The 21223-nt window shown below is 32.6% G+C and overlaps 1 protein-coding gene across 1 annotated transcript; it reads left to right on the top strand.

The window, feature by feature from the left end:
* The first annotated feature begins 691 nt into the window (after positions 1-691).
* Positions 692-20637, top strand: LOC139528942 (uncharacterized). The gene is made up of 8 exons (XM_071325190.1): positions 692-962; positions 1491-3023; positions 4347-4453; positions 5547-6809; positions 12177-12210; positions 13746-14023; positions 15683-15725; positions 17439-20637. The coding sequence occupies exons 1-8, from the start codon at positions 692-694 to the stop codon at positions 17720-17722; spliced, it is 3813 nt and encodes a 1270-aa protein (XP_071181291.1). The 3' UTR covers positions 17723-20637.
* The last annotated feature ends 586 nt before the right edge of the window (positions 20638-21223 follow it).

The raw sequence follows: 21223 nt of genomic DNA, 5'->3' as shown, positions 1-21223 counted from the left end.
TAATTGACAACCAATATCTGAAAACAAACTATTAACTTAGTTTTAAATTAGATATTCACTCCCTCCGAAATAATCTGAGTTACAGGTTAACTAAACAAATAACAAAAACATGAGAAATTGCATACGATATACACAGTTTCTTGGTAGTACCATAGTTTTTTAAGCTTAGCTGCCAAAATCAGTGAGACGATAAAAAGAAAACATCCTTAGCTTGCCTGCAAAATAAATATCAGACATGATTATAGCACACCAAAACAACAACAAAACATTGCATAGTATTATAAGAGGACACACAACAATCACATATTACATATAATATTACAAGCTGCGAAATATAAAAAAAAAAACACTAAAAATGCCAGGCTGAACCAACTTTTCTCGAAAGGTCACAATTACAGATGTACACATGGCACCGTCATGGCCCAAGGAAATCGTATATGGTTAAGCAGGTTCCCATTATCATTCATGTGATTTGATATACATTGTTTTAGTGATATATATATAACCCAATTCAACATGAAAAAAAAGTACTGATGACATTACATTGTTGTACATAATATATCTAATGAAAATTGCACTTTTTATATATATATATATATATCTACACCACCCTACGATAAGTTCAAATTATTTTTTTCTTTGATGCTATCTTGTACTATCTATGAATTAAGCGGGCAAAACTATCTTAATAATGTGTTTTTCAATCATAGAAAAAGAATTGAGAGGTCTTGGTTTGGAAACAACGGATGATCTTAAAGACGTCATGAAACTTGGAAGTTTTAAATGTTTCTGGAACAGGGTATATATTGTTGGGCCTTATTTCTCTGGAAAAAGTTGTCTGGCGAAACTTCTGGTTGGGGATGCATTACCTAGGGAACGGGAATCAACGGATGGAATATGGATATATATGGGAAGAGCCGGTATGGATCTAAACGGTGAAGAATGGATTGTTATTCCTAAAGGTGAAATTGTTAAACAAGCTTTTGTTAGCCATTTTATGTTTTTGCATAACTCTTATCTTACCTGTATTTGTTGCCTTCTCAAAAATGTTATAAATATCAATAAAATGAACAATGCAACTAAAACATAGGTTTAAGCCAAAACAAATATAAATGTCATTAAATATAATGTGATATCAGATTTTGTCAAATGTGAAATTGAAGAAAACGCGCATCAGACAGAAATACTAGAAACACATTCCAAATAAAAAAAAATCTTATTTCATCAATGTAGAAATATACCAATTGCCCCATGTATGTTATGTTGTCATCTATGTTATCATCAGAGTGATGATACACTGTTTAAACAAATAACCTTGTATACAATTATTAATAGTGAGTGACAAGTGCTATTGTAGAATTTGTTCATGTTCATTTGGAGCTGAACTAACAATTGTAATGTTAAACATTATCAATATATAGTCAATCTGATCAATATATAATTATCTCAATATTTAACAATAGTTTGTACAATCATAATTTACTCTTAAGGTACAGCCGTTCAAGAGATACTGGTGAGCATGATGATGAGTTTGTCAACATGTGAGTCTTTAGACACTGATAATCTGAAAACACGCCTACTGGAGTCAGATGAAAACCTCCATGATAGTGAAGTTAGTAGAAACAGCGACCATGTTGAAGTTTTACTTTTAGAAAACTCTGCTCAAAGAAAGGTGCTTGAAGAACGCATTTTACAAATTCCTCCGATGGAAAGTTGGGATGCTCACGATTACACTATCACACCTTGTCTTTCCAACGAAAACGCCCACATCAATGATACCGAAAACGAATCTAATTTGCAAACTGTAATCTTAGAAGAAGTAAATGGTTTAACTGTACATGGTAAAAACGCATTTGAAGAACCAACAAATGCAAAACAAGGTATACCTTTGAAAAGAACACGTAAAACAATCGTAGCGGATACAGCAAGCCATGCTCATGGTGTTTGTGTTGCAGCAATCAATACACCAAGGTTGTGTCCTGAAGAAAGTAGAACGTCCGATGTAGATGAATTAGAACACAGTCCGACAGAAATTCCCCCAAAAGAAAGCAGTAAGTCACATGTTCTTCCAGAGGAAGACAGTCCAACCGAAGTTCAATCTCAACAGAGAACATCTTCTGATTTGAACTTTGCAGAAACATATTCACCAGGTGTTGATAAAGCATTATATTTTGCTTCAACTGAATATAGTGCTTCGACTGATGTGTCCGTAGAGGGTAGCATAGCCGTTGAAACTGATTTAGAAATAAATAAATCTAAGAATTCTGCTGCGGGAGTAATAATGTCAGGTGTTTCATCTTTAAAGCAAATATTACAGGTAACAGAAACATCGAATGACTATTTTGATGTCACGACCAAACAAGAATCCAGAACGTCAGATGTTCTTCTCGAGGACGACAGTCCATCCTTTCACTCTGAACAGAGAAGATCTGCTGGTTTGAACTTTGCAGAAATGTTTTTACCAGATGTTGATAAAGCAACATATTTTGCTTCAAATGAATATATTGCTTCGACTGATGTCTCAGTAGAGGATAGCATAGCCGTTGACACCGCTTTAGAAACAAATAAATCTGCGAATTTTGCTGCGGGAATGAAATTGCCAGATGTTTCATCTTTAGAGCAAAGATTACAAGTATCACAAACAGCGAATGACTATTTTGATCTCAAGACCAAGCAAGAATCCAGTACTGCCATACATCCCAAAAAAGACAGAAGTAAAAGTACTAATCCTGTAAGAGAAAAATTCAAAGAAAAATTGATGAAAGAAGTGGCCAATGAATTATCCCATAACAAACTTCATGAAATGGTAATCAGCTCAATACGAGAAGGAAAGTATAAGCAAAAGATTATCCCTATTGATATTTGGGATTTTGGAGGGCAGAAAGATTACTACATGACCCATCAACTCTTCATCACGAGCAGAGGAATATTTGTGTTGGTTTTCAATGGAAGCCTTAATCTGCATAAGCATATGCCTGATTTATCATTTTTACCAGGTCATTTCGGCAAACCAACAATCGCAGGTAAGGTTGAATATATTCAAGTACAAAACCTATATAATTCCCTTTTTTAATAGTGTATAAATAACACATCAATATATAGTTCCTATATAACATATGCTAAAGTGTCAACGATTGGCGGCCTTACGTAGAACACTGAAAATATTGATGATGAATTGACGCTTTTTAAATATCGCATATTTTGTGTTAGTTTCTTCAATTACAGCTAGTTAAGTTACCTGGCGTTTTAATATGCGTAACTTAAAATTGTTCATATCTTTGTGCTATAACACAACTTATACAGGTTCGGGATAGGGCTAGGCGCCAACAAACATGTTTTACCCCGCTGCACTTTGTGTCTGAATTATAGATACTGCATTTCAGTTGTTATCGTTTAGTTCTATATACAGTCCTTGGATGGTGTAAACTTCCCACTGACACCATACACCATTACATTATACACCATACACCATTACATCATACACCTTATACCATTACACCATACACGTTACACCTTTGCACTATACATGTTACACATTACACCATACACCATTCCATATTATATCTACACAATCCGAAAAATACCCATAACGCAATTAAATTCCAAATATTAACATTACTATTGTTAATGTTTAGAATCCGAAAAATTAAAATAAAAAAGAACTTTTTCAACAGATGAAATGTTGTACACCGTTCATTCACACCATTTGCGATCGCACGTTACACAATCACACCATTCCTCGTACACCATTACACCACTCCCCTTACACCATACACCATATCACCATACACCTTACACCATTGCACCATATGCCATACACCATTACACCTTACACGTTTTTTTGGGAAGTTTACACCATCAAAGGGCTTATCATATTTGTTTTTAATCCATTGTTCGGTCTATAAATATGTTATAGATGATCGATACTAATTAACCTCTGGCATTGTGTAAAATATCATCGATGTTAAATCACCTCTAGAAATATGCAGGAAGTGGTGGTGGTTACAGTTTTGAATCAATACCTCTAGTCTGGTTAGGTTGTTACACTTAAATATTTAAAAAAATTGTCAATTTTCTTTTATTTTTGATCAAAGTGTGAAAATATCAAGATTCATTTTTTTTGATATTTTATAAATTTTGAAAATTTCAACAAATAATTAAAAAAATTTAAAATTTATAAATTCAGTTTTAAAATTTAAAAAAGGTCGTCGTGTTAAGGTTTAGATTATTCTATTGTACTGCCAATGGCACATGCACGTCAATAGTATATTTGACCCTGAATCTCACACTAAGCAATAGGTTATTGTATTTAACTATCATAGTTCTGTTGTTAATTTTCTTTTAAGTTTACCTGCTGCACTGGGTGAACTCAATCTTGACATACTGCAAGCGTTCAGATGATGGATTTCCAAGAATTGTATTCGTTGCAACCCATAAAGACAAGATCCGTAAGGTATTGTATTTCATACCTATTTAGCATGCCTGAATCAAACACGTATGCCTTGACTCTCAGTTTAAAGACCATTCTCGAGTTATATATGAACATTATGTTCAAAGTGGTTAGCATATGTATGATATTTGTATTGAATACGGAAACAGAATCACATTTTAATATATTTTCTTTAACAAGAACAAATATGTTGATAAGCAAGTTGTTGATACCGATTTAAACAAATCGACAGTATTTAAACGTGTATAGTATGTCAACCCTAATACACATATATGTAAAAGTAATGCAAGATCAAACTCATGAAGGAATTTCTATATCAGAGGGACGAAATATACCAGTGGGATATTCAAACTCATAGATCGAAAATAAACTGACAACGCCATGGCTAAAAAAGAAAAAGACAAACAGATAAATAATAATACACAAGACACAACATGGAATATATTCTTGCAAATCTTACAGGTCATGAAATAAAAATGGTATAGGATGCTAACATAAATGATAATCTGAATTATAAAAGTGAAAGACAGAAATTGTTTAGGTAATGCATAATAATTCAATGAGCTCCTTCTTTTCATATTTGAGTTATTTTCCATTAAATGACTTAGTTGGACAATTTATTTAAACAACCTAAACTCTTTGACACATGCCCCATTTTCACTTTCAATGTTATAATGTGTAAAATATTTGGTTTTACACATTAATTGGCAAAATGTCTCAAAATTTGCAGATTTACACCAAAAACTAGCTCGATTGTGTACTGCTATTTTACAATCTAATATGGCGGTACACCGGTAATTTATATGAACTGCACCACAATCTTATAACGAATTCATATTATGGAAACAGTGCAATCAAACATGTGCATATTCCTTACTGTTGTATGCTGTAGAGCTGATTATGGTTTTTTGTCTCTATTTGCTTTTTTATTTTGCAAAACTACTATCACCTGCAGAAACTGATTAGATCATTAGGAATATAACAGATTAATGAAGCATGATTATGTTTTTCACTTTTTCCTTTGATGTTATATCTTTCACGACTGCATGAGTGTACCAACGTAACTTGATTTCTAACTTTGATCGTAATTTTTCAGAATGTTGAGAAACACAAACAAAAACTGATGACAGTCATTGAAGACATATTTAAATCACACGCAGGTCTTAAACATCTTGAATTCAAACCACTGATTTTCGTCAATGCTATGAACGAAAATGACCCAGAGATCCAATCACTACGTCAACGTTTAATGGACAGAGCTAAAGAGCATCCACGATGGGGTGAATACATGCCAACAGCTTGGGTCCCGTTAGAATTACATTTAGCCCAGCAAGCAGAGAAAGGTGTCAACATCTTGACAAAAGAACAAATACAGATGTTTAATTCACAAAATGAGTCGATGGTTTTGACAAGTAAGCAGTTGGAAACTTTCCTTAAAGTACAACATTCCCTGGGTAAATTACTCTACTTTGACATAGCCAATCTCCGAGATTTTGTAATCATCACACCAGCATACTTGGTGGAGGTTCTTAGATCAATTGTAACAGAAAAGCAATTTTGGCCAAAAGGGAAACAGTTTCAAAGTATTTTCCAAACCATGCAGAAAACAGGAGGACTCAGTCGTGACGATATTGAAATCCTTTGGAACCAAGATATCTTTAGTCATATTCTGTCATATAAAGAGTTCATTATTGAAGTGTTGGTTCATCTTGATATACTAGTTGCTGAAAGAAGGGTCACAGACGATTTAAGCACTGCACTTCCTGAAGTTTCCAAATTCATTGTTCCTTCAATGATTACAAAGCCAAACAATACAAAGTACCTGAACAAATTTTGTAAGTCTGGAACTTCAATTTTGCTATCGTACAAATTCACTGAGAAAGTAATCCCCCCAGCTTTCCCATACAGATTTATTGCCTCTTTCGTAGACATGTGGAGGGTAAAAAATTATAAAAACAAGAAAAGAATGCTTTTCAGTGATTTAGCAGTTGTGATAGTAGACGACAAGCATGATGTGGCAGTGCAGGTTATAGGAAATAGAGTGGTTGTGTCACTAATCAATGCAGTCAAGAAAGAACACATCATCCCAACAATTGCAACTTCTGTCCAAGAATGTCTGACTGCAGCTATTCACAGAATTTCAGAATTTTACTCAACTCTTTCAGCAGACTTATTTGCCACAGATAACAGATCGGATATACATATTGTCATGCCATTTGAAATTGAGTTTGGAGTTCATTGCAGAAAAGCATCATGTTTTTTTCCTCATGACAAAATACCGACAGCAGCAAAATGGCAATGTTCAGAACACAAAGTATACCACGATGTCAGCTTTTTAAAATTATGGTTTTCAGAAAAGGTAAGATTGATTACTTTTGCTTTTTTTGTTATGTTATTATGAGATGTTAAACTTATACCGTAAACCAATGCATTAATGCTGACGTAAGAAAAATTAATTTATTCATTTAACTTTACCACCTGCCTAAATATAGATGATAATGAAGAAACATTACTCTTTTTTAGTAAAGACTCTGTACATTACATTTCAAACTGTCCTGTATCCCAGCTTCGTGAATTTTTCACTTTGATTATACAGTCCGTTAAGTCATCGTTCTTAAAATGTCATCGCTTTGTGCTTTTCATCTAGAATGCGTTTATTAGGAATCGTTCATTCTACGGGCGATTTCGTTTATTAATAACCGTTAAGCTAACAATCCGTGTGTTTTCCTTGCAAAAGACTGTTAACGATACAATAGTTATCAAAGGTACCAGGATTATAACCTAGTACAAGAACAATATTCATACTCATTAGTCGATCATAAACTGATAACGTCATGGCTAAAAAAAGACAAATGACATAGCGACAAACAATGATTAAAAAGCACAAACTAGAAAACTAAGCTTCACAAACAAATATTAGTTCATTGAGCGTTCTTCTGTAAACGTGTATATAGTTACATGAGAACGTATACATCTGTTGGTTCCTGGTTGTATTACCTGAATCGTTGAAGCAGGAGATGATGAATATTATGTTTTTGATTTTGTCCAACTTGTGTACGTGTATTATTGTACCAATTAATTTTGAGGGGATTTATTTTGTATTGTTATCTAAGAGACAAACAATACATTCGCCTACATCGATGTCCTGCCCTGATTGTTTGATCTTGTTATATTACTTAGGTCCTATTATAGAGGAGTCAATTTAAATTATATAAATGGTATCAACTTAACTGTTCCAAATCTACAATGTCTCTCCAGTGATGTTTGAGACAAAAATATTTGCAAATTTAGATTAACTTAATACCTTAATAGCTCTTTCACCAGAAAAGGACAAAAGTCCGTATAATTTCTATAAACGGAAATTCGTATTCCTATCTTCAGTAAAGAGTAAAGCACCTCTTATAAAATAAATAATGCAAAAAATATAGCAAAACAGTTTTTAAAATATAATTCGAAATATTCTTATTATTTATGTACGAGTATTCTAAAATTTCTATTGACAATTATTCTTAAACATGCAATAAGTTTTGTTGTCAAAAGTAAAATAAAAAACAAAAACCGAACTCCAAGTAACACTTTTAACAGATAGTCGCATAGCAAATGACAAAATCAAAAGCTTTACCTCATCCAACGAATGGATAACATCTGTCACATTCCTGTGCAGAAAAAGGTAACATCAACCTGGTTGTTTAGCTAGTTGAACCTCTCACTTGTATGACAGTCGCATAAAGTTTCATAATATTGACAACGATGTGTTCATAATCCAAACTGACAGTCTAGATACAAATGTCGAAAATGGGGGTACAGTGGTCAACATTTTTTTATAATTTGTAATACCATAAACACAGGCAAATATGTCAACAAAGAAAAATAAACAGGCATATAGGCACCCAACATTAGCAATACAAGAATACAAAATATCACCGCCGCACAATAACACAACGACGGGATGTATACAATATAAGTACCGAGCCACGTCAAATGAATTTACAAAAAAAATATACTAAACAGTAAAAGTAATAATTTATAATAACAAATAAACACAATACTATAACATGCTATTAAGATGACAGTCAGTATCTAAAACCTATACTTCAATAAAATTGATAATCAAAATGGTGAATGTGTCAAAGAGACAACAACGCGACCAAAGATAGAGTAGACAACAGCCGACAGCCACCAATTGGGTATCCAGTGCAGCAAGATACTCCCGCACCAGGAGGCGTTCTTTAGCTGGCCCCTAAACGAAAATGTATACTAGTTCAGTAAAAATGGACGCCATACTAAATCCGAAATATACACCAAAAAAAATCATAAAAAATCATAAAATACTAACAAAGGCCAGGCTAGAGGCTCCTGACTTGGGACAGTCAAAAACAATGCGGCGGGGTTAAACATGTTTTTTGAGATCTCAACCCCCCTATACCACTAGCCAATGTAGTAAAAAGAAACACACACCAATACACACAGTAAAACCCAGTTCAAAAGAAGTCCGAGTCTGATATCAGAATAGGTAGCAAAAGAAACTAAACAAAATAACAATGAGACAGTAATTTACAAAGAACTACTAGAAGTTACGAACACGCAGCTCCAAACCCCAATTCAAATGATTGAAAGATTATGTCTCCATCATATAGATATCAAATATAATCCCTTCCATTAGGGGTTTAGTATTATAATATATATGAAAAGAACATAACTCGTATCATGCCATCAACTGGTTTAAGAATAAATGTGATATTTTCGACGCAAAGACCCTAAAGTTGAATCGAAAATTATTCAATCTTTAATGACCTGACAACTATATCCCTTCTAGAAAAGTCTATTTAAAGGTTTTGTTAGATTTTGAGGTGAATGTCGACATGTATGTGCTTTGTAAAGAATATTACCTTTAAGATGTCTGCATTTTGAATTATATTTATGTATGATGTCCTCGAACCAAAGATAAAATTTAGTAAATTTTTTGACAGGTTTGTGAAATCGAAAACGCTGGTGTAATAATTTTTCAGTAATACACAAATTTCTCTCGCTAAAATCTAATACGTTCTAACATACACGAGCGAATCTTACAAGTTGAGATATATAAACACCATAGAAATGAGACAAGACCAACCTTTTTTTCTGTTGAAGTTGAACGGAATATTTGTCAACAAAATCTTGGTATCTTCCAATGAACTTTTTTTTTTAAATGACTAGACGATCTATGACATACATGTACCCCTAGTTCATCAACGTTCGGCGCAGACGTTAAATATGTGTAGCAGCTGCAAGCCTTAGAATACCGAATAAGTTGGGAATGTATATCCCATATATGCAGATGCAGTCGGTATATTGCTATTAAGGGTGGAGAAATTGGTAATTTCAAGATTCGTTTCGTAAGTCATATAATCAGGTACTTATATGACTGCTATGGCAAATTCGAGGTATTAGTCTGAAAATGAGGTAGAGGAAGTCGTGTCTGTTGTTTCTGTAATTTCGAGTTCAAGAAGATATATAAATGGAATCCAAACAGAAGAGTTTGGATGGTTAATGGAAAGAACGTCATCAATATATCTGAATGTGATATTAAATAAGCTGGCTTCTTTGATCTTCTTATTTTGAACAAGTGTCTGAGGGAACTTATACTCATATAGAAATAATAAAAGGTCGGCAAGGAGAAGCGCACAGTTCGTTCTTATAGGAATACCGACAATGTCGAAAAGTCTCCACATTCAACAAACATGTTGTCAATAAGAATTTAAGGATACTGATCACTAGCTCCTCAGTGTATCATGTTTACTTTTCTGCTCACTTTTAATAAAATATGCCCTACGGTATTCCAAAGTGATGCATTGATAATATGTGCTTCCATTTTCATGCTTAAAAGCGAGCTTCAATTGTGATTTATTTCCTTTTGACGATTTTTTAATTTCACATGGGGAATAGCAGTATACAGGGTTTAAAAATCAAAAGTTTCGATACCATATCCTTAAATCACGGATTTATCAACAGTTCTCTTGATATCATATCCTTAAATTACGGATTTATCAACATTAATCTTGATAACATATCCTTAAATCATGGGTTTTCTACATTTGAAAATGCCTGTACCAAGTCAGGAATATGACAGTTCTTGTCCATTCGTTTTTGATGCGTTTTTGTTATTTGATTTTGCCATGTGATTAAGGACTTTCCGAATTGATTTTTACTTTTTATCAACATTTAAGTCTTGATATTATATCCTTAAATCACGGATTTATCAACATTAATCTTGATATCATATCCTTAAATCACGGATTTATCAACATTTGTCTTGATATCATATTCTTTAATCACGAATTTATCAACATTTGTCTTGATATCATATCCTTAAATCACGAATTTATCAACATTAATCTAGATATTATATTCTTTAATCACGAATTTATCAACATTTGTCTTGATATCATATCCTTAAATCACGAATTTAACAACATTAATCTAGATATTATATTATTTAATCACGAATTTATCAACATTAATCTTGATAGCATATCCTTTAATTATGAATTTATCAACATTAATTTTGATATCATATCCTTAAATCACGAATTTATCAACATTAATCTTGATATTATATCCTTAAATCACGAATTCATCAATATTAATCTCCAAATCAACAAAGTTTTTCCTGAAGATTCCGAATGATATAATTAAGGTTAATCTTCGATTTATCGACTTAAATCTTAGAATTATCGACTTGAGGGATACAATAATTGTTATTAAGTTATGTACTAAACGTACAAATTAAAACAGACTAAAGGACAAAGTTTATATAAATGTGTATACATACTCGTGGTTGGGTATAACGATAAAACGGTTTGATTTTCATACATACTCGTGGTAGGGTATACAGATAAAACGGTTTGCTGTATGACGAAATCGACAGAACGTCAATCAACTTAAGCAGAACACTATCAATAAATTGTTATTATCATATACAAAAATAAACAAGGGTATTTCTAATTAACCATATAAACAATAAACACGGGTAGCCCTAATACACCACTAGTAAGGTTTGAATAACCCAACCACGAACTTATATATAACCCTTGGCCTTCCGTCCGTCCGTTCCTTCCAATTTTATAACATTTTGCGTTCATGACATTTATCAAAAACCTTGAATAGTTTGTGTGATTCATCCGCCCGAAATCTCATATATCTGAAACCATGAGTAGTTTTATTTTACGTTTAGATTCATGTATTGTTGTCAGTAATTCCAACACCAAAAATAATATCTTCAAGATTAAACATGTTGAAGTTGATAAGTCTAAACATTCAGTAAATAATGTATTGATTAAAATTTTAAGAAAAAAATACGTTTAGGTTGATGCCTAGTTCAATCAGTACAACATGACAATCGTTCATGTAACGTTCATCCCTGAGCTATCGTTCTTTGTCCGTGTAATTCATCTAATTTATCGTCCATGCATTGTACACTGTGCATTCTTTCTATATTCACATCGCGCCTGTATCTTCGGTCCTTGAGTCATATGTGTTTTCTGTTTGAATGTTTTATTATTTGTTATATATGCTAACAAGTATTTCTACGTTTATTGTGTGTATATAATTTTAAACATATACCAATTATATATAGTTTTGATTATTTCAAATCGCAGGTGAACTATACTTATACCTATCGTTTCAAAATTGCAAAACTACTTTAATTTTTTTAAATACTCGACTTTTTGTATACTTTGTCTTGTAGATGCCTCGTGAAAAGTGTGACAAATCTTGCCAAGGTATGTGATCAAAACTACCAATATATGCTGCTTTTACTTTAAGTTAGTTTCATTTACAAAATTTACGTACACGAATTATATGTATATTAGTTAAAAATAGTTGTGTATATTGACGAAGTTATCAAATGTTACAGAAGCATTGTAAGATGATGTGGAGGCCGTTTACCGTTCCATCTTTATTAATAATATCATATCATATCATAGAATGTAACAGGCATTGCGAGCAAGTTCAAGTTAGTTACGTTACCTGCTGGTAGGTAACGAAGCTTCATCAAACTATAAAGTTTACACTTATTTTAACCAATTATGATAGTGATGTTAAGTTTAATTGTTTCTGTGTAATTAAACAAATTATTTCTGTGGTAGCATTAGTACCTATATCATATACTAGTATAGGCTATTTGATAGCAAAATGTACCTCCAATATTAAGCTTTACCAAAAAAATGTTATGTAACTGTACACTGGTATTGATATTCATATATAAATCAATACAATTAAAGGTACACTGCTAACCTTAAAATGCTGGTACACGTTTTAAACAAAATTCGAAGAAAACGGCGTTTCTAATTCAAACTGACACTGATTTCAAGTAATACATTTCATTTGACTATTGATTTACAACACAGGTACATCATTTTCAATAAAAAGGTAAAGTCGTAACAATATGTATTTATATAAATGCCTAGACACATTTAGTAACTGTACAATTTTATTATCACCGCTTTTGAACCTAGTTTAGGCTGAAATTGCTAAGCTATATTATGTACCTAGTTTTTAATGTAAAAAAAAGAAGATAATGGAACTCTCAAATGGAATCTTAATGTGAAATTATCACTCTAGATTCATCGTTTTTATTTTGTTCCTAAGTACAAATAATACATCCTGAGTACACACAATATAGCCTGAGTACAAACAACACAGCCTGAGTACAAACAATACATCCTGAGTACAAGCAATATCCATTTTCAGATCCTTGTTGGTCATGGTGTTCTTCACCTGTTTCGGTTCTTATATATCATTAACTTTCAAATAATCTGCTTTGAGCCTTTCTTATGAATGTAAATCAAGAAAGCCGTGTCTTACGCATCCCATGTATAACGTGCTGTTTTAACGTTGACCATACACGTTCAATAGATAAGTGCACTGAAACATGGAAAATGCGTCTTATGATACTATTAGCCTGATATCTTCAGTGATTTATTTTTCTAATTCTCACATAATGAATCAGTATACTGATAAAACATGTCCAGCAGTCTCATAATCACTCAACTGATAAATAATTCTAGTTGTGAATAATTCAGCATATGTTCAAACATATTAACTTAATAGTAACTTCAGATTAACGGCCTTCAAATCCTAAATCCATAAAGAAAATAAAAATAAAATTCGAAAAAGAGACTAACCGGGTGAAAAAGTAAGGTATGTGTTTCTCTTATCTCTTCCTAAAAGCTATAATTTTTGATTTTGGGTTTAACTTTCATTTTCATTTTGTTTTTTAACAAGAATCCTTCTATACATAATATTTTGTCAACAGGGTTAGGCAGACTAGAAATAGAGCAATCGCCATCGAACAAACACCTAAGACGACTGGCTGCTAGTCTTGAAGTTAAAGATTGTCGAGAATTGTTAATAAGACTTGGATTAGATGCAAAAGTCTTAAATGATGTGCAAGACAAATTTGCTCCTTCTGCCTTTCACGAAAATGATTTCAAATATACAGCCATGTTAAGATGGAAGGGAAGTGCGACTGATTCGTCCTTCGCGAGGATTCAAGATGCGTTGCTTGAAACCGACAAACACTTACTGTGTGAGGTATGTAAAATCGTAAGTTACGTATTGTCTAATTTACAACTAAATATAGTATAAATAAATACAGACATATAGTCATGTTTTTCTCTGACCTTAAACTGCTGCTTTACACTTAATCCAATGGACGTTGCAATTGAATGTGTTCGAATTGATAGTTTTGACTAAGATGCATAATGTCTTTCATAAGTTGTTATTGGCCTTGAAATAGCTGTCAGTAACTGCGAGTAATCTCAGATATGTGCCTGTCCCAGGGCAGGAACCTGTAGTTGAATTGTGGTTGCTGTTTGTTGCAGTGTATCATATTTGTTTTACGTTTATTATTGTTTAGTGCGTTATTGTGTTTTGCTGTTGAACCACTGCTCCAGGTTAGGAGAGGGTTTTGCGCCATATAACTAGTCTAACCCGCCTCATCATGTATGTGCCTGTCCTAAGTCAATGTATGACGTGTGTTGCTATGTAACATATTTGTTTTTCGTTCATTATTGTCTACATAAAAAAAAAGTTAGTTTTCTCTTTTGAATTGGTTTACATTTGCCAGTTAGGAGCCTTTTATAGCTTAATTTGCGGTGCTGGCTTTGCTAATTATTCAAGGCTGTACGGTCACCCATAGTTGTTACTTTCAGTGTCATTTGGGCTTTTATTTAGAGTTGTCTCATTGGCAATCATACCAAATTTTCTTATTTTTTATAAACATGACACAAAAGTAACGTTCAGTTAACACAGGGCATAGTACATAGTGGTAAAGGTATGTATTATGATTGAAAATACGAAAACTACCAAAAAAAAAAAAACAAACCAAAAGACAAGGACGTGAACAATATCAGATCACGCCAATGCCTTCAATAATGAGCAAAACTGAAACTCCAATGCAAGCTATCAAAGGTGGCATAATGCTACCTACTACCATCACTCGATTACAAATCTTTGATTAGAACAGAAGAAAGATTGGTTTATTCACACGAAGTCATATAACTTCGTTGAACCTTCATATATGCATACATTTGTATAAAATTGAAAGCTTCGTAAGTCAAATTTTGGCTTTCTGATTTAACTAAGGAAACCTATAGTTTCAAAAAGATTATTTGGATGAGTGATGCATGTCGATTGAAAAAAACACAAAAGATGTTATGGTGCACAGAAGCATGATACAAATGACTGAGAATCTCAATAATGGATGGATGAATGGCGGTTTTACGTCCAGTGTCAAATTAAGTACATTTATAGAATCAGAATATGATTGTGTGATTTAAAATATTAATCTGCCATTCTTTGGTTTTACCCGGCCAGAGTTCGAACGTGCTGCAACGAGCCATCCGGGGTGGTGAATATCGATAAATTCATTCTGTTGAGTGTGTTTCATGACTGTATTTACTTGTATCATGTCCTTTGTTTGTTCTTTATACTATACAAAATTTACAGTATAAAATAATTAAAATGCCCAAACATGTCCCTATGTGATGCAACATCTATCATGTGACCTACATGTATTTCATATCTGATGAGTTTTTTTTGCAAAAGAAAGACTCATATTGTTTGAAGTACATACCTCTAACGAGCTTATGTATTTGTATGTGTATTGATTGTTTGTGTTATTCATAGAACATGTGTTCTACACAGTTTATTTTTTTTTATTGATATCTAAATTGACTCCTTTATTTTCAGGTGATTAGAGACGTAAATGTAGATGACGTGATGACGAAGTTTAGTAAGTGCAGAATTATATTGATACTATGCATGGAATTTGTTGTTAGAATATATAGATAGAATTTGTGAATCATTACATAATAACACACACAGAATTTGACAACCATGTAAACAATTAGCGCAAAAATGATTCCAAAAGAATATTCCAAATTATACTCACATGCAGTTAGATAAAAAGAAAATGCAGTTTTTTCTTTATATCTAAAAAAAACCCAGCTTTATGATCATTTTAACATAGGTATGACATGAATGGTGGGCCTGACTCAAAACACATCGCATTGATCAACTTGTATCTACAAGCGTTGGCAACTACTGTCAATCAGTTTTTATTAACCTTCCGAATTTATATCTTCATACTTTATGCCTCATGTAAGAGGATGACATAACATTGTAAAAAAAAAGGTCAATAAATGTTAAGGAAAAGTAGGAATTTGATTCATATGAACAAAGGTAAACAAATATAAATTCATAACCTCCTCAATATGAAATGTTCCATATTTTGAGTCAGCTAAAGAAATTTCTGCGATTTTGATATAATTTTATTTGTCCTATTGAGAAAATGCAAAGCGACTTTTTCAACTTGCAATTATTATTTAACAAAAATGCACTAAACACTAAATGTATTATCGAGCCAGTGTACACCCTTTATGCAAGCTTATGTTCTATAAAATGACGTAATACCTTTTTCATTAGTTAGTTGTGAAATTCAAGACATCTTAAATGTGATTCAAAAGAAAGGGGGAGAAACTACTACAGGAACGACAAAAATCTTGCAGTCGACGAAACAAATTTATTGATTTCTTTCTTTTTTAATTCTATTGGTCAGATAAAACTAGATTTATGATATAGTGGCACAAACGATTTGTAGTTACTGGTGCACAACCAAGAACACTACAAATCAGTTAACGTCTGAAATGGGCACTTATTGCACTTGAATGTATTGATTTTTACTTGATATTACTTGGCTGAAATCGTAACAATTACAAACATGCCAAACAGTCTGAACTGGACCCTGTTTTTACTCATACTGATACGTCAAAAACTCATACTCAACCAGGTTGATATGGTCTTAACCTCTTCTCGATATGTATGTAGCCATTAATCAAGTTGTTTTCAATGTCTTAACAATACTGGGCCACATAACTTGATTGTTGTTCAAATTTCCTGCCAAAGGAAATATATTTGGCAAAAAGTAGACTAAAAAGAAAAAAAGTCCGAGAGAGAGAGAGAGAGAGAGAGAGAGAGAGAGAGAGAGAGAGAGAGAGAGAGAAATGAAGACGGTACCCAACACTACAGGGAGATAACTCAGCTAAAGCTTTAATTACGTTGCGATCTTAATGGAATATTAAGCTTCTCAATGATCAAAGTTAGTGTTTGTCAAACGGCAATATAACAATGCTATAATTTTTATTAATCTAGGAAAGAATGTTGAATATGTAACAATTTGTCGTTTATTCAGAAAAATTGACCTCAAATAGAAAGTTGCTATCATTTGTATGTCTTTTTTTGTCATACAGCTTTCTAAGATATCGATTCCTATATAGTCCTTCCTTCTAAATATTCGTCTTTGTGCGGTCCTGATTAAGGTAAATCCAGGACAGTGCTTCGGACACAGAATATTTATCAAGTGTTGCCTGAATTGTTTACGTTACATTACTTTCCCCCGGAGTACAGTATTTATGTGTATGAAGTTATCATGTACCCTTATTTTCAGGTATTACAGAAGAACAAGCGAACAAAACACCTACTAACACTACATTGCAGGAACTGTCCAATCATATAGGAAATAGCGGCATACAGCTTGCAGTAGAACTTGGATTGCAGAGCGCTGAGATTGAAGGAATTCAAAATGATCATAGCTGTAAACTGTTACATCAAAATAAAGAAATACTCCGAGTTTGGAGCCATACAACATTTCCTAAGCCAACAATTAAAGAACTGATTAAAGCTTTACAAAGGATTGGCAAAAAAAATTGCCTGCGGGAAATATCATTTTAAACAGCTCAAGATGATAACAAAAACTTTTAAATGTAGACTATATTAGGATACAAAATGCAAGTGGATAATGTGATCATGCTTTTCTCAGACTGTGTATGACTTTGCCACACTTCATTCGTGTGGTAAATGAAACTGCAGACCGGGAAATTTTTACCTCATTCTTGAGTTCGAAACTAACTTTTGACTAGCTTTGATAAGCTGTGAGTACTTTCAGTTTTGGTACAATGATCTGTATAGTTTCGTTTGTGTCAGCAAATATCTTATTTGTAATTCCATTGAATCGCTTAGCCTTTTTAACATTATGCCTTTGCTTTTTATTTTTAGATATGTTTTGTTTTGTTTTTTGTTTTTTCTAATGTTTGATATTGTTTATCAGATCTTTCCACCTTTCCTGGAACTGATTTTTCTTTTTCATTTTTACCGAAGCCGTCATTCTTTCACGTGGACGATATTTCAACGTGACTAAACAACAATAACAGATAGATACATTGATGCTTCAGATATCATATCCTTGATTAACATACAGGTAGTTCAGGTGTCAGACCACAAATAGCTCCCTCCAATTTAGAACGTATACGAAAATAGGCACTTGGGCAAAATTAGTGCATTTGATGTCATTTTTTACTTAAACTAACAAATATATTGGCAGAAATGACAGTTTAGGTGAAAGAGAAATATATAAAGACCATTTTGAGCCAAAATGTACTTGTCTATAAGTTCATGAAGTTTGAATTCAACATTAAGGATTAATACACTCCATTGTATACTAATCTAAGATTTCAAGAAAACCAGGGATTATTTTTAGTGATACCTCTATTCGGGAGACCTCTTCTTTCTTATTTGATTTTGAAGATATGTTGAAAATTGTCATACATGTACAATTCAGGATATACCCGGTTTCTATGAAGTTAAACTTAAGGTAAAATATTTCGAAAGCAGTAATAATTGGAAATTTCGATTTTTAATTGGTGGTCTGACACTTTGAGGTTGAAAGATCAAGGCCGTGTTATCACTTTTGAATTCTATTCTGTTGCAAGCAGTTAATACAATATTTCTAAATACGTCATAAGTCAAATGCTTATTGACAGACTAACATGGGCGGTGTTATTCTTTAAAGAACTTACTTTTCAACAGATGATGCCAGGAAAATTCGGCACATATAATTATAAATATTCAAGACTCACTTATAACACTAGTTAAACTTGATATATACAATTTGGTTATAGTCATTATTATTGAAATGTCATAACAAATGATAGAGATATCCCTACAAAGACAAATCAAAACTATTTAATTTTGAAGAAAAAATAGTAAGACTGTTTTACACGGGTAGCTTAAAGACATCTCCCCTTTCACATATTACACCGGCCTCGTACTACTGGAACATGATTAAGTCGCAAGTATTTTTGCGTTAGACTTGACGAAAAGTCACATTGAAAACCAGCATACAAACTGACCTAATGTACACCGGGATAAGCTTTTTTCAATCATTCTCTGTAAATGTACCTCACAATTTAATATTTTTAGAATCATATAAACGCGAACTGATATTTTGCCAACTGGAAATAGCAAAGTATCTCCAAAATGCAAGCAAATATAAGAAAATGATATACGTTTTGGCTCAGTGTATAGAAAGCTTGTAAGTGCACGTAAAAATACATTTGTAGAATTCTGAAGTAAACGCCCGTTTACTACTGACTAAACGGACACAGAGCAACGCCCGTTTACTCGGGTAGACATTAGAAATTGCCATTTTGACCGCTTTAATGTATTTATGGTAAACGCGCGTCTACTAGTAAACGGGAAATTTGAAGTTAACTAACGAAATATGTGCACGCGGCGTTAACTTGAATTTTACTTTATGTAATGCTTGGTCTGCACCCAACTGTATCATATAAGATAAGAATGCACATGTTTCCAACGGATATGCCGAATTGCTGACTTTATTTCAAACATAAATACATGGAAACCTTAGGGGAACAGCTCGAGTATTCAAAGAAAAAAGCAACAAATTATGCACATTGGCATCTGTGTAAATTTAGTTATCTGTGACACTTTTTTGTTCGTTTTCAAATTTTATTTACAGAACAAATAAACCATATAAGGTGGAAAGATCTTCAGTTGTGCTTTAAACAATTGGTTTTAATTTTGATTATATTTTTTTATCTGATGTATTGTTCTTGTCGAATTTCATTTCTTTGTATTTAACAAATAGAATGTAAAGATTCTACCATTATATTGAGTGCGATACAATATTTAGCCAATCAAGACAGTTCATGTTTTGAATTTAAAAAGCAAGGCTTGCCGAGCGTTTTAGGTACTTAAGATTTAACTGTCTAGCGTGGATAAGAATCGTATTGCATAATATATAATTGTGGAAGCATTACCACCAATGATTTTTTTATGATATACAGACACACTTTATTTCTGAATGATCTACAAAAAGATGTGTTCTTTAAATGTGACGTCATTAGCATGGTCGCCTTTTTCATGCCGTCACTATTTTAGGGAAATGTTACAAAATTAGACGCCATCACAAATTTGACAAATGTAGAACTAAGATGAAACCAACCACGAGTTGAATTGACTAAAAATAACTAACATGTCATGAAAAAGATAAACATGTGTTGGTTCCGAATTAGAGAAACGTGATCTATAAATATAGAACTGATGTATATCAAACGTCAAATGTATGTGATTTCAGAACCATTATGATAACTAAATTTAGATTCAAATCACAAAGATATTGTCACCTTTATGAGTTACACTATATTTTAGAAGAAATTTTAGAGTTATGTAGGGTTAGGATTTGATGAATAGGCTATGAAACTATACCATGCAATAAGCGATCAGTTATTATCTTCAACTGATTGTACTATGTATTTTTTTGTGTTTGTCTGTTTTCATTTATTTCACCAAGCAAGTTTTCTTTTTTTTGTAATTAAAGATATAGTGTAAAATCTTAAAGCTACTAGTATATGTACTAGAAACAGAAATAACTCCGAGGAAAATTCAAAACGGAAAGTCTCTAAGTAAATGGCAAAATCAAAAGCTCAAATATATCAAAGGAATGGATAACAACTGTCATATCACTGACTTGGTACATGCATTGTTTTATATAGAAAATGGTAGATTGAACCTAGTTTTATAGATTAGTTGAATTTGCACATGATAGCAATAGTTATATTTAGGTTGACAGTGGTGAAATCAAATATCATTACCGTTATTTAATTGGTCAGATAAAACTAGATTAATGATGTAGTTGAATTACATCCTGTACTTTTAAGTAACATCAATGTTATATTCTTGTTACAAGACAATAACAATCAAAATCAAGGAGTAAAAAAAGACTAAAAAACCAAAGGATATTTACATCAACAGTTTTAAATTAAAAAAAAAGAATCAGCACGAACTCCACTAAAAACCGGGAGTGAAATCCGGTGCTCCAGAAGGGTAAGCATTACCCGCATCGTATACGGCACCCGTTGTGTTATTTCTTTG

This window comes from Mytilus edulis, chromosome 6 (assembly GCF_963676685.1).
Source record: "Mytilus edulis chromosome 6, xbMytEdul2.2, whole genome shotgun sequence".
In the NCBI taxonomy this organism is placed as follows: domain Eukaryota; kingdom Metazoa; phylum Mollusca; class Bivalvia; order Mytilida; family Mytilidae; genus Mytilus; species Mytilus edulis.
This window is presented reverse-complemented; position numbering and strand designations above follow the sequence as displayed.